The sequence below is a fragment of the Zosterops lateralis genome (genome assembly GCF_965231275.1).
Source record: "Zosterops lateralis genome assembly, chromosome: Z".
In the NCBI taxonomy this organism is placed as follows: Eukaryota; Metazoa; Chordata; class Aves; order Passeriformes; family Zosteropidae; genus Zosterops; species Zosterops lateralis.
In genome coordinates, this window is record NC_139800.1 from 16,039,257 (window position 1) to 16,052,909 (window position 13,653).

At 39.2% G+C, this 13,653-nt stretch overlaps 1 protein-coding gene across 1 annotated transcript in view; it reads right to left on the reverse strand.

Annotated features, from left to right (window-relative positions):
- The window catches only part of NNT (nicotinamide nucleotide transhydrogenase), a 41,816-nt gene extending 28,213 nt beyond the window's left edge, over positions 1–13,603 (reverse strand). The window contains exons 1-7 of the mRNA XM_083884338.1: positions 13,525–13,603; positions 12,302–12,496; positions 5,084–5,313; positions 3,762–3,979; positions 2,327–2,414; positions 1,615–1,703; positions 617–804 (exon numbers count right to left, since the gene is read on the reverse strand). Coding sequence (XP_083740464.1) covers positions 617–804; positions 1,615–1,703; positions 2,327–2,414; positions 3,762–3,979; positions 5,084–5,313; positions 12,302–12,452 — 964 coding nt within the window. The 5' untranslated portion in view covers positions 12,453–12,496; positions 13,525–13,603. The remainder of the gene's footprint in view (positions 1–616; positions 805–1,614; positions 1,704–2,326; positions 2,415–3,761; positions 3,980–5,083; positions 5,314–12,301; positions 12,497–13,524) is intronic.
- Positions 13,604–13,653: the final 50 nt, after the last annotated feature.

Sequence of the window (13,653 nt, forward strand, 5' to 3'; positions counted from 1 at the left end):
GTTGGGTTTATTAAAAAAAGACAGAAGAAGTGTTAGAACATCCTGGTCCAAAAGCATACAAGAAAGTTATGCATGGTAGTCTACCAAAGATAAGTCCAATTCTGTCAGCAAACTGACAGTCTTAATATCCAATCTTACAATTCCAGTCATAACAAAAAAAAAAAAAAAAAACCAAACCACATTGTAAATTATTAAAATACGAGATTTAATACAATACCTTGTATTAAAATAAAAGATACTGTGCAACACAAAGCATTGAAATCCAAGCTCTTCCTTACTATGTTTCAATTACAAAGGAGAGCACCATTTCAGTCAGACTTGGTCCAGTGCAAAGTTATATAGCAGGAGTAGCAGTGATGCAATAGATATGCAAGGGAATTATATATTCTTACTTTATTACTATCTACTCCTTTTTAAGTAAGAAAAACATAACGGTACTTGAGTCATACTGATAGTCCATGAAAACAAAAGTTCTCAAAAAAAAAAAAAAAAAAAAAAAAAGTACCTGCTCACACAGACAATATTCACTAAACCCCTCTGTTTTCATGCAGATGCAACTTCAAAATATGACAACTTGACTAGAAATGAAAACTAGGATTTTTCACATAAAACATACCTGGAATAAGTGCTGTAGTGATGATAATGTCGACATCTTGGCACTGTTTGGCAAAGAGTTTCATTTCAGCTTCAATAAATTCTTTGGACATTTCTTTAGCATAACCACCTTGTCCCTCTCCAGATTCCTTTATGTCTACTTCCAAAGGCTCAGCACCAAGAGACTTGAACTGTTCCAAGGCTGCAGCTCTAGAAAAAAAAATTGTACGTGAGAGAAAAACCACTACTTTAAAAATACATCATAACTTTACCAGTGGTTTTGGTAGCAATTGTTAGACAAGAGATGTAAAACTTATTCTAGTATAAAGGAGACCATAACAAAAATCCTCGGCTTTGTGTATTCAGTGCAAAAAATAATTGCATTGATAAACTCAAGTTCCAGACAGACTTGAATAAGGAATGAAGGTAGCCTATGTTTTCCTGTATGGTCAGCAGAGTTGCTCCAAGAAAAGCCTCAAAGCTGAGGCTTTGCTGATTAACTCTCCTCATGCATTTCTGTTGTCATGACTTGGTAAATCTACAGCCCAAACTAAGGTGCCTAAAAACGGAGATAAGCACAGAACCTGTGACTTTGTCTTTTAACTGTGAGATGGGAAGTACTGGTGAGTCTTATTTTCACAGGGAAAATTGCCAGGGGGTGGGGGTGTTTGGACTTGTGGCTTGTTAATACTCTAATTTATTTTGCATCATATGACATCATATTAAATAATTAGACTAAATTTCAGTGTCAGGTGAACAGTCTCAACATGTAGAGAATTAAACAGAAATGTTCTTGCATAAAAGTATCTAGAGAGTGCTTAAGAAAAGAATTAAAATGAAAATGGAGAAGTTTTTGAAAGATCCTAAAATTAATAAAAAATGAAAGACTAATGATGACATAAAAATGGTAGGAAGTGAATTATGACTAAGTGCAGTACAAATTATTTCACTTTAATACAGCCACAAACAACTTAATCATAGAGTAATTTCAGACTGATATTACAATTTTCACACCCTTACCTCGTATCAAATCCACGAACCACAGCACCCATCGATTTTGCTGCTCCTGCAGAAGCCAGGCCAGCAACTCCTCCTCCAATGATCAGTACCTAGAATGAGAAATCTCGTTAACCAGCCATTTAAACAAGATATCTTAGGATAGAACCAAATTTACTTTGGCAGAGTTGCCCCATACATCCAACAGTTTAAAAGCTGTAACTCCTAATTACACATATCTAAGAGCCAACTCTTCTGTAGCTAATCGTTTACCTAAGCAAACACAGGTTTTTCTTCTTGATTTATCTTCCTTTTTTCCTTCCATAACTCTACTTTCTTTCTCTTCAACCTAATCCACCTGTAATTCCAATCAAGTAAACCTTTCCACTCACTCCTCAATGCACCAGAACTCTGAACCAATATCTCTGAATTTTCTTAACTGCCTTCTTATGTTCTCCTGTTTTGAAAAAAACAAAAATCCAACTCCACATAGTTAATCTGATGTTTAAAACTAAGGAAACTTAAATAAAATTCAAATTATTCTATTATTCCGAAAAAACAAAACCAGAACTGATGTGAACAAAAAGTGATATGAGAATAATTATAATGATTTCTGAAGTTCCTAGAAACAATCCAAAGGCAGCAAAAAGAAACTTTTAACAAGTTTCAGCAACAGCTGCCTCTGCTCAAAAATTCACATATTCTTTTTCCACAGTATGTGTTAAATTGCACATACCTTCGCTGGAGGAACTTTACCAGCAGCTGTGATTTGGCCCGTGAAAAATCGACCGAAGTGATTTGCTGCCAGGACCACAGCCTTGTAACTGTCAATCAAGGATGAACACATATCAGCGCCTTCTCAGATTGAGTAAAATTGCACTCATCACATCAATCTAAAAGATGAACTTTTGACCACAGCATGTGTAGGATAAAGCAATCTTAATATTTTACCATTGAACACAAGCTTAATATCTTTGTTCATATTTCCTGTTGCCTTTTCTGGTTTGTTTTTTTTAAATCATGGACCGCATTTTCAGACATAATTTTTGGACTGCAGTATACTGGATGTCTACAACTATTCACTCTCACAAATAAAATTTTACCTGAAAAATAAATGCCTAACTTGCCAAAAGTTAACTCTGTGGTCCCTAAAACTACCTTCCAGGTCTGTAACCTGAGGCTTTTTATGGAAGGGAGCATGAACAAGTAATTGCAAAACCCAGAGTAACTCTGCAGTTGGCTCACTTAGGCCAGCAAGGGCACATTCAAGAAAGGTACTCTGACCGAAACTTCAGAGCTATATGGCTTAGAGCAAATAACCTTCATTTGCCCCATCCAAGAATGAGTAGCTGGACACCAAGTTAACACCAGCAGAGTTACCTGAAAATAAAGATTAATGTATCATTTTGTCTTGTCTTAACATCTGGGAATATTTTCTTGCATTTTTACTAACAGCATTGTGGTTCAATAGTCCCATTCCACTCTCTTTCCTATCTCAAGTAGAGAGGTCTGTATGCCATAAAATTAGCTCAAATTTGTAATACACCTCGTATATTTTATACATTCAAGTACATTATGAATTTCTGTATTTTAGTAAAATTACACCAAATGAAAACATGAGCTAACGTGTGGATGGATGTATGCTGTTTGTGCGCACAAAATCTGGTAGCCTTCGCAATGGTTTATTATGCCTCAGACATCATCTAAGTAAAAAGTTAAAAAAATAATAACTTAAAAAATAAAATAAGCCAATAAAAGAAATGTTGTACAATAACATTTTAATTCACTGCAATACCTAAAATGCTAGTTGCAAAGCATGGAGATGGCCTGACAATATTTGATCTTTTGTGTCTAACTGCCATGGCAATTGCACTCACGTTTGGGTTAGTTAGCTCCTAACAACATCAGATCCCCACAACAGACAATCTGTGTTCAAGATAACCTAGCTCAGAGCAAAAAGGTACTAGACAAAAAAGAATTGTGTTCAGTTTTGTTTATTTTAAAAGCATTGCTCTGATCTGCTGCAAAGCTAACCACCCTGCTTGAAACAGCTCTCTCTGCATGACAATTGAGATGTAGAATCATTTTAGATATAACTAATATCAAAGCACATGATTTTAAACCAGCTATACTTAGTGAAGTCCAAAAAAAAACCCAGAAACAAATCATACCCAGCAATGTTGGCCATGGAGCTAAGTGCATCATATCCCTGAGCAATGGTGACCCGTGGAACCTGATCCATAGCCAAGACAGTAGCTTTTTTTTCTGCAAGTTTTTTCAGGAGGTCTGGATTTTGTGCTGGGTAGATAAAACTAATCAGGGTTGCTGCTGTCTTGAAAAGATCTGCCTCATGTACACCTAGAGATGAGTTATATATAGGAGCTCTCACCTGAAAAAAGACAGAAGTTTCCAAGTTAATCAGAGGACAGAAATCAGAACACATCCCACTTCCTTTCTGCCAGGCTGCAGACTGTCCATTCCCATCCAAAAAGTACAGAAGGAAGAAAGTCTATCAAAGGCTATTTACACAACTGAACTGAGTAACTGCACTTCTCAGCTGCAGTCCACATCATGAAATTGGCTCTGGGTGGATCGGTGACAGGGCAAAAACTGTCAGCACACACCTTCAGAAAGACCTGATGACTTCTAACTAGTAGTCACTTGCTTTTATAACAGACACTTACCCTCAAACCCACCATTTTTAAGCAAAATAATTACTCAACAGATACGACTAACTCTACAGACTAGGAACCACTATTTAGGGTGCAACACATGACTACATACAGAGCACTTCATGCCAGATGTCCAGCACACACTGACCTTCATCTATATTCACTTCTGAGTGTCTCACTTTTTTCCAAAGAGAAACCTACTTAAAAGGGCTTTCACAAAGCAGCTCACAGAAATTCTATGTTCAGTGCTGATGGGATAATTTTAAGGAGAGCAACTGAGGGATGCCTCAATAAGGTAATGGTCTTTTTCTTTTTTTTTCTCCTTCAGGACTCTGCACTACCTAAGGCCTCTCAAGTAAGATTGCTGTTAGCTGTTTTCTCAAATTTTTAAACACACTTTTGCTGTATAATTCAGAAAAGTCACAGAATAATATTTTCAAAATCCCAAACCATCCTATTTAAAGAGTAACTAGAGTTATATGTTACCAATTTTGGATAAAATTTCTTAGAGGAGGGATGTCATCTGATTAGATTCCAGAACTAGTCTACTTAACTCTAGAAAACACAACGACTCTTAGACAGTTAAAAACTTGCTAAGAAATTATCTACATTTTCTTTCAACACTGTCATTTACTATTTTTTTTAGTGTAAGTGCACACTTGAACTATTAAAAAAATACAAAACTTTAATCAGAAATCAAAATGGAAAACACTAATTTAAAGGACCTTATTTACTGAACTTTCCACAGATTATCAGAAAAAAATTACCTATACATTTCTCCAAAAAGAATGTAATAGGAAATATACTAATAAAGCAATTACTTTCACAATCAAATCGGAAGCCAGGACTTCCTTGGTTGCCTGGATCTTTGCTCCAGCTTCTCTGTAATGGTCATCAGAAAATTTGGAACCTTCTCCAGCACCAGATTCCACCACAACATTGAAGCCCTGCTTAACCAAGGCTTGAACTCCAGCTGGTGACAGAGCCACTCTCTTCTCATTCTCAAATATCTCCTTGGGGACACCTACAGTCAGCTGTTTATAAGGAATTCCTGTAAGGGTGGCAAATAAGACAGCATTAGTGTACTAAACACTAATTAACTGATATAAGGGACACTCTTCAATGTTGTACAGACACATGCAGACACATGTCACAGTTAGCAATTCTCCCTCCTAAAGGAAGAGGAAGCAGAATGCCATTTTCTAGGAATGTTGTTTACATTTTCTTAAATTACACCACCTTCCTAGAGATCCTTGTTCTCTCAGCAGTCAGCAGGTGAGCACAATCAGCCACACAAGCAGTAACAAGTGTTTGGTGCAGTTCATACCCATTGGCATTTACAGAGTTCTGATTGTGTAACTGGTATTCTGATTTACACAATATCTGGTGTACTGGCGATAACACATTCTGCCTCAGGCCAGGATTTAAATCACTTTCTAGTCACTTCCAGGTTATTGTGAACACAGAAGTAAATGAGCTTGAACAGTGGAACGGCATTTTAACTGAATATGTTTGTAATGTATATCAAATTAGAGTTGTAATATACAATTACGCTTTGTAATGTATATAAAGTTATACCAAATCACTACTACTGAATGCAAAATACGCACCACAAAGCACACTGAAAGGCATAATTACATCAATAAGCTATTCTAAAAGTTGCCACAGAAAAGAAAAACGTGAATTCAGAAGTAGTTGAAGAATAATGGAATATCCAGTAGTAGTTTCTTCGAAAATATTTCTATTCAAAGTTACTTCCTTGTCTTAACTTGTTCAAAGCTCCATTAAGTAACACCAGGAAACTGTTGAAGCTGAAATCTATGTTTTAGTTAAAGTTTTCAAATTACAAACATCTAGCTTCATTTCAGTACAATTTGGGGGCTTTCAGTCTCATATCTAGGAGGTAAACTTCTCTGATCCAAACAAGTGTTTAAATACATTATTTATAAATACACAGGCTCAAGCAGAATAATCATACATAAAACTAATACATTGATTCAATTACACTGACAGCATGCAGTCCAACACACAGGCTGAATCCTGTACCAGCTTTCACTGACATTTATCCAGAATTTAAACCTGGATTATGGCATTATTATGCAAGACATTTACACCATATGAATATTAATTAACTATAATTTGAGCAGCCTAAGCAGTAACTCATATTAATGATCAAGCAGCAATAACAAAAAACAAAAACAAAAACAAAAACAAAAACAAAACAAAAAAAAATACTACCAAAGAAACCCCAAAACTAAAAAAGGGGAGGAAGTGGATGACAGGCTTGTTTAAAATTACAAATCTCTTTTTAAAATTGTCCAACAATACTATGTATTGTGATACAAAAAATTGTAACAGGCAAAGAATGCAAATTTTAGGAAGGGTTCCTTTTGACCTTGAGATAGAAACACACAAAAAAACCTTTAAAACATACTACAATATAAGAACTTTGAGGAATAAGATTTAGATTTAAAATTTCAAAATTAATTACCTATGGACTGGACTACAACGTGCTTAAAGTCAACAATCTAAAAATGCTTTCAGTTAGAAACTTTCAAGATATTGTCAACTTATTATGTTCTGAAAAAACAGCAAAGAATTGCTAAGAGTTGGTACTTAAATACCTACTTATACTTCTCAGCTTACTAACTCATTAAAAAAAAATAAATTAACACATCCAACAAGACAGAATGGAAGTTCACCAGACAAAGAAGTTCATTACTTCTAATTATACCAGGGGAGGTTTTCTGAGCCACAGGAGGTTCAGGTTGGACACCAAGAAGAACTTCACTAGAAGGATGGTTAAGCACTGGGATGGTTTGCTAAAGGGAAATGGTCATGCCACCATCCCTGGAAGTGTTCAAGAAATGACTGAATGTGGCACTTAGTGCTATGGTTTAGTTGACAAGGTGGTATCCAGTCAAAGGTTGGACTCGATCTTAGAGGTCTTCTCCAACCTTAATGATTTTATGATTCTAATTATTTTTACTTTTTTAAAATTTATTTTAGCTTTGTCTTGGAAAATTGACTAATAAAATAGTAACAAATAATTTGAAGATAGAAGTGTTTTAATGCTTTATATGTTGGAGAACATCTGAAATGTTTCAATCACAAGACAACATTCAAATTCAGAAAAACAAACATTCATAGAGCATAAAGGCACAACAGGAGCAAAAATGCAAATCTAAAACAACAGATCCACAAAGGTAAAAGAGCTTTGCAAGGATTTGTTCCACCAGCATACACCAAATCTAAACATTGCCGTGCAGCTCAGGCCATACCTACCACAGCAGCACTAACCACTTGTTACCAGCTGTGGTAACTGTTGCTGCCACTCAAATTACCCTTGTCATTTGAAGATACTTTTCTCCTCATCTCTTCTAATTACTACACAATAAAGTCCTGCTTCTCATTTTCACTAAATCAACACGGTGGAAATGAGCTCTCTTGTCTTTTAGAAGCAGGAATGAAACCTAGAAGATTGAAATTTGTTAGGATAACAGAGACCAATCAGAATTTCAGAGAGGAAATAGCTCTAGGGTCTATTTTCCCTTTCTTCTGTTGGAAGTTTTTGTAGCACAAGAACGCCGAAGGGGAGGAAAGGAGGGGGAAAACATGGGGGGAAATAAGGAAAGGGAAAAACAAGGGGAAAAGAAAGAGGAAAAAAGGGAGGATAAAGGAGAAGCAAATGGGGGAAGGAATATAGCATAAAGGAAATAGATAACTGCAAATTTAAAGGCACAAAGACATTTGACTAAAACTCTGCTTTTACTCAAGCAAATCTTTTAGCTACTAAGGCTCAAATGACAATAGATGCTTCTAATTTCCTTTTGCTCACTTGCTCCTCTGTGGAGTACCAGAATAGAAGAGTAAATGGCTAGGAGTAACAGGACAGAAATATACGCTGGCTACATGCCATAGGGGTTTCCCCATTACTCATTTTTTTCTTTACTGGTACATCTTGCATGCAATTAAAATTAGTACCACTTTTTCAGATAGAAAGTACTTGCACCTTATTCAGTAAACAGAATGATCACAGGCCAGCACCGAGGAACATGCTCTTCTCCAGAGCTTTGGGAGATCAAATCCAAGATAAATATTGAACAAGTCTCATTTGCCTCACCTACTTTTCTTCTCTGTCCCATTACCTGAATTCCAGTAACCCATAAATACAAAAGCAAATGAATACATAAGCAAACTGTCAGTTTGCCAGCTTTTAGCTAGAGTAGGTATAGGACACTTTTCAAGTACACTGCCCTGAGTTTCCGTATGATTCAGCATCAAAATGGAGCAGATTTCTACAACTCAAAACCAACAATCTATCTTAAAACTGCAAAACAGTAAAGGTCTTGGGAAGAAAGAGTTAAAAAGCAGAACACTGTCAAGGAGGATTGCAAAGCTGCCTTTCAGCTGGAAATAACTCTTGATAAGCCCATGTGAACAGCGGGTCTGTGATGATTTACTGGTGCCTGTGTCTCCGCTTGTTTTCCTCTGCCCAGGTGCTGCTTCAGCAATACCCTGTTAGCAAAGTAATGGAAACAAATTCACCCTTTGGATTCTAGACATGAGTTTGTGGCTGTCCCAGCTGCCTGTCTGTGCTGGCACACACAACAGGGTACGATCAATACTCTGGCTGGAGGAAGCTTTGTAGCTAACAGAGCCTTAGTTTGTTGAATTCAGCAATTTTATCAAAGTCAATAGTTTCGAAAGGTTGAAACCTAGGATTATAAATTTACGTCCTTGATTTAGGTTTTATTTTGAGGAAACTCACCTGCTATTCTTGCCAGGGGTTTAAAGTTATATGAGAGTGTAAAGCCTACAAGTTGTCTCTCTAATCCCTCATGTCAGATAATCTCTTTAAGAACTGCCTTGAGTATGTTTTTGCGACTTACTGCTTTACAACATCATGGACATCTTCCAAATACTGACTGATACACACATACCTGGAGCAACTTTTTGAGTCAAGAAGTTTTTTAATATACTGAGTAGAAGATACACAGTACTTAGATTCTGCCACTATCAGAAGTAGAATAATTGCATTTCACAGGTCTTAGAATGGAATATACATTCCAGTGAAATGCTGTGGCATATACATAACTTAGAACTGTGAAAAACTAGTAAGAAGCCACTCTCTCATTCCCTTACCATAATCCTAATTGTGTAATGAAGACATATTCAAACTTCAAGTAAAAAAAGCAACAAGAGTGACTTCCTCCACATGACTTTTATCTACAAGAATATTAGAGAAGATTCTAAGTCAAAACTATGGCAGAAAATATAGGGTTTTGATCTCCCTAACCTGACTTTGGGAAATGGTACCAGGCAATAGAGAGTGACTCAGGGAAAAGATAAAGGAGAAGTTTTGACTACATGCTACATGTTCTGGGATTGAAAACAGGATGCCTATTTTTTATGTTATTCTAATAACCTTTAAACAAACCATCTCACCTGTTCTGAAGATGAGGACATATTCCGAAGAACAGCAATATGATGTTGGCAAAAAGAAAAAAAAATGGTACAGAAGATTAAGTGAACACCTGATCCCGCCTATTACATAAATAAGGAATTTTTTTTAAAAAAGGAAATTAAAGGAGAATATTTCTTGTGTATAGATAAAATAAAGCTTATCTAGAAAACTAATTGAAAACAAACTGTTACATGTTTAGAAAAAAATGGGACTTTTTAAGAAATAAGCATGAAAATAAAAAGGATTTTTAAAAATCCAAAACAGAGAGGGGTAAAAGTCACAAGGTTTAGGACCAACTAATCTGGAAGTATACTGGGAAGCTCAAAGTCAGTCACTTATATCCACCTTTCCCAGATCTTCAGAAAGTTTTGTATCTGTTTCTGAAGCAGCTGGTCCTAGTGACTCTCTGGCACAGATTATGGGAAACCTGTTCAGACCTGTATGAAAGTTCCTATGTTTCCAATAAGCATGCAGCAGCATAATAGCTGGCAGCAAGAAAATTATCCATGCTCCAAGTTTACTTTTCAGCTGACTCTGTATTTCTTCTCCTCGAGCAGCTATTGCTGTTGTAACATAACATAGCTAGGATGGAATGAAAGCTAATCTGAGACAAGGAATGTAATACTAAAACTTTAAGAATGACGGTGATAGTAGCTTTTTCAGAAAACTTGCTCTTCTTAGTGATACAGTGATTTCACAAGTGTAACTATAATCAAAGCTAATTTCTGAAAGAATAAAACACAGTTATTTTATATCTGTTACATTTTGATTCAAGACCACTTAGAAAACAAATATAAGCAATAGCCCTGCTTCTAATTTGTCATTAAAATGCTGTTTTATCCTTGATTTGTCCTCTACTGAATGACAAATCACATGTTACCAAAGTGTACTACAAGGACAGCTTAATTATCAACCAAAAGACTACCAAACTTGTAATCTTTCATATTAAATAACTGCATTTCATGAAAACTACTAATCCTTAAATAAGGGATTCCATACAACAGATTTGAAGGGGCAATACTGAATGTTTCAACACATGACACTAACCAGAATTCTTCATCCCTGTGGGAAAATTTTTCAAAAGTTATTCTTAAAAATGAGAAAATTCACACACACAGAGTAGCATACCAATTTCAGCAAAATAGACAAGATTCTTCAGTTTCATGATGAAATTTGTGGTCAAATACAAAATTGGTTCCAAACTCAAATAAGGACACTTACCTGGGATATTTCAGAAAGAACTTTGAACCTAGTTTCCCATGTTCCAGTTTACACTCTCAATCAAGGGACAATCTGCCATATGAAGACTGACAGATGTCTCTTTCATTCAGATATTAAACATGGAAAAAAAAATTGGGAGCATCTCAAATCTATCAAGGAAATTCTGATTTCACCCTGCAACAGTGATACAGATTTATCAGGAGCCTCAGAGTAAAGAAACTTCCTCTCATGACATTTCTTCCGAAGTTCCAAAATCTTCAGTCACCAAGTTGAAAGGACTACAGAATACACCATTCATTGTTAGTACTGCCACAAATTCTATGCAACACAGGCTTCTCAGAGCTACTACATGCTATTTTTGTGTCCCATGTTTTCAGAGCCAGACACTTCTGTTTCCAACAACACTACTTTCCTAACACTCTCAAGTATCTAATGCATTTACCCACTGTCTACATTGGAAAGAAGCAGACATCATGTGTGCAATCAGTCCAACTCTCCACATTAATCTTTTGCAGACTAAGAGCCTACATCTGCACAGAAGTAGAGTCTCTAAATTCCAAGGGAGACATGACCCACACAGTAATAATGGGCAAAAATAGGATTAAACCTGTATTAGGTATTCTTCAGTCTTCCAACTGTCAGGTTATGTACAGCATAGAAGAGAGAAAAGAAATTGCCAGTTCTGATCTTCAAAAACCAGGCTCATATTAGAAACTGGAAATTGGGTGCCCCCTTTCCCAGTTTTTTTCCCTGAAAATACCTGAACTCATCCATTATTTGCTGAAACGCAATCCGTGCAAATACTCTAGCAGACCCTACACATGAAGACACAGATCAATAGTTTTTCAAAGTAATACAATGTGTTTCCCAAACAAAGGTAAGGGATTTTTCAGGTGGGATAATAATGCCTACATATACTCATGCTAGCAGATGCTGTTTTTGTGAGGTCTGTATTTGCTCTCACATGCACACAAAGAGCTGCGCTACCAAAACTACCAAAACTCAAGGGGAACTCAGGCTTTTAAATAAAGCATTTATTTAAATACTTCCTTCAAGCAAGGAAAGTATTACCAGGAGCTCAGACCCTGCAACCACAGAAACTATGTGGATCCAAAGCATTCATAATAAACACAAACATCTTCTGCATAAGCCCTATAAAGCCAGTCTAAAATCGTGCTGCAACTGACTCAGGTATGCTGCTGACATGATTTAAGAGTGTTCTTTCTATTTTAAGTCTTTTCTGTACTAATGCAGATCTGAAAGAAAGAAAAAAAAAAAAGAAACCATTTATATTCATGGGGTGGGGGGGCGGGGAGAGTTAACATTATTTACAGCACTTTAATCAATTTACCTGGCTTTGGAGCTGCCTGAGACCCAAGCACCTGGTGGGTTCTGAACATTCGCAAGCACGGCATCTTTGTGGAACACGCCTTCGGTGGGAACACATTGCCAAAAACAGGAGCTGAGCACACACTGACAGCAACACGCAAAAGGCTCGCCATTGCACCCAGACCTCACAGTAAATTCCTTGCCACGTATGGAATCCCTACAGCAAATGTGAAAACAAAACAAGAGTTATTAATGACACTGTATGGAAGGTATGCAAACGCAGCACGTTTAGGACCAGCCGACTGCCAGAAGCCACGAGACAATCATTCCTCACCACCTTTACGTTTCTGGCTAGAAAACAAAATCAATTTTTTCCTAGTTAAATAGGACAAAAGCAACTGGCGTGACCAGCGTGAGGTGGGGATCGCATTTCTGCCACTCGAGACCATTTTCTCTTTACACCGTTGCTTTATAACGGGAACTGTGGCACGGGAAAACCGCGGCGCCCCGAGGCACCAAAACAACAGCTCCATTCCCTGCTCTCTGAGGAGTCCCCGCGGGTGGGACAGGCTTGCGGGCGCCCGGGAGGCTCAGCAGAGCCCGCACCGGGGCGGGACACGCCGGGCAGGGGAATGCGCTCTTCCCCGGAACCCCGCCGGGCCCCCGGGCAGCGGCCCCTTCTCTCTCCCGCCGCTATTTATAGCCCGCGGCCACAGAACGACCTTGGGCGGGCGGCTCGTCCCCCGCAATGCACCGTCCCCGCTCGGGGAACACCCCGCGGCCGCCACCGCCCCGCGCTCCCGCGGGCCCCTTCCCGGGCCACCCGCCTCCTCCCGCGCCCGTCCCGCCACGCTCCTTCCCTCCCTCCCTCCCTTCCCCCGGCTGCGGGACACCGCTGCCTCCTCCCCACCAGCGGCTGGCCCCGCAGGCACCGGGAGAACGAGGCGGTGCCGGCACAGCCCCACAGGACGCGGCGCACACGCCCCCCACGGAGCCCCGCACACGCCCCTCCCCGCGGCCCCGCGCCGAGCCCGCACACGCCCCACAGGGAGCTCCGCACACAGCCCTGCACAGAGCACTGCGCACGCCCCCCAGGGAACCCCACAGGGAGCCCCCGAACACAGCCCCCGCACACGCCCCACAGGGAGCCCCACAGGGAGCCCCACAGGGAGCCCCACAGGGAGCCCCGCGCACGCCCCCCAGGGAACCCCACACACAGGCACCGCACCGAGCCCGCACACGCACCGCCTCAGCCCCGCACACACGACGCCGCGCTCCCGCCCGCGGTGCCGCCGCCGCGGCTCCGACCGACCTTGGGGCGGGGCGGGGGCGGGCCCGCGGCCGCCAACCCGGAAGGAGTGAGGGGCGGGCGGG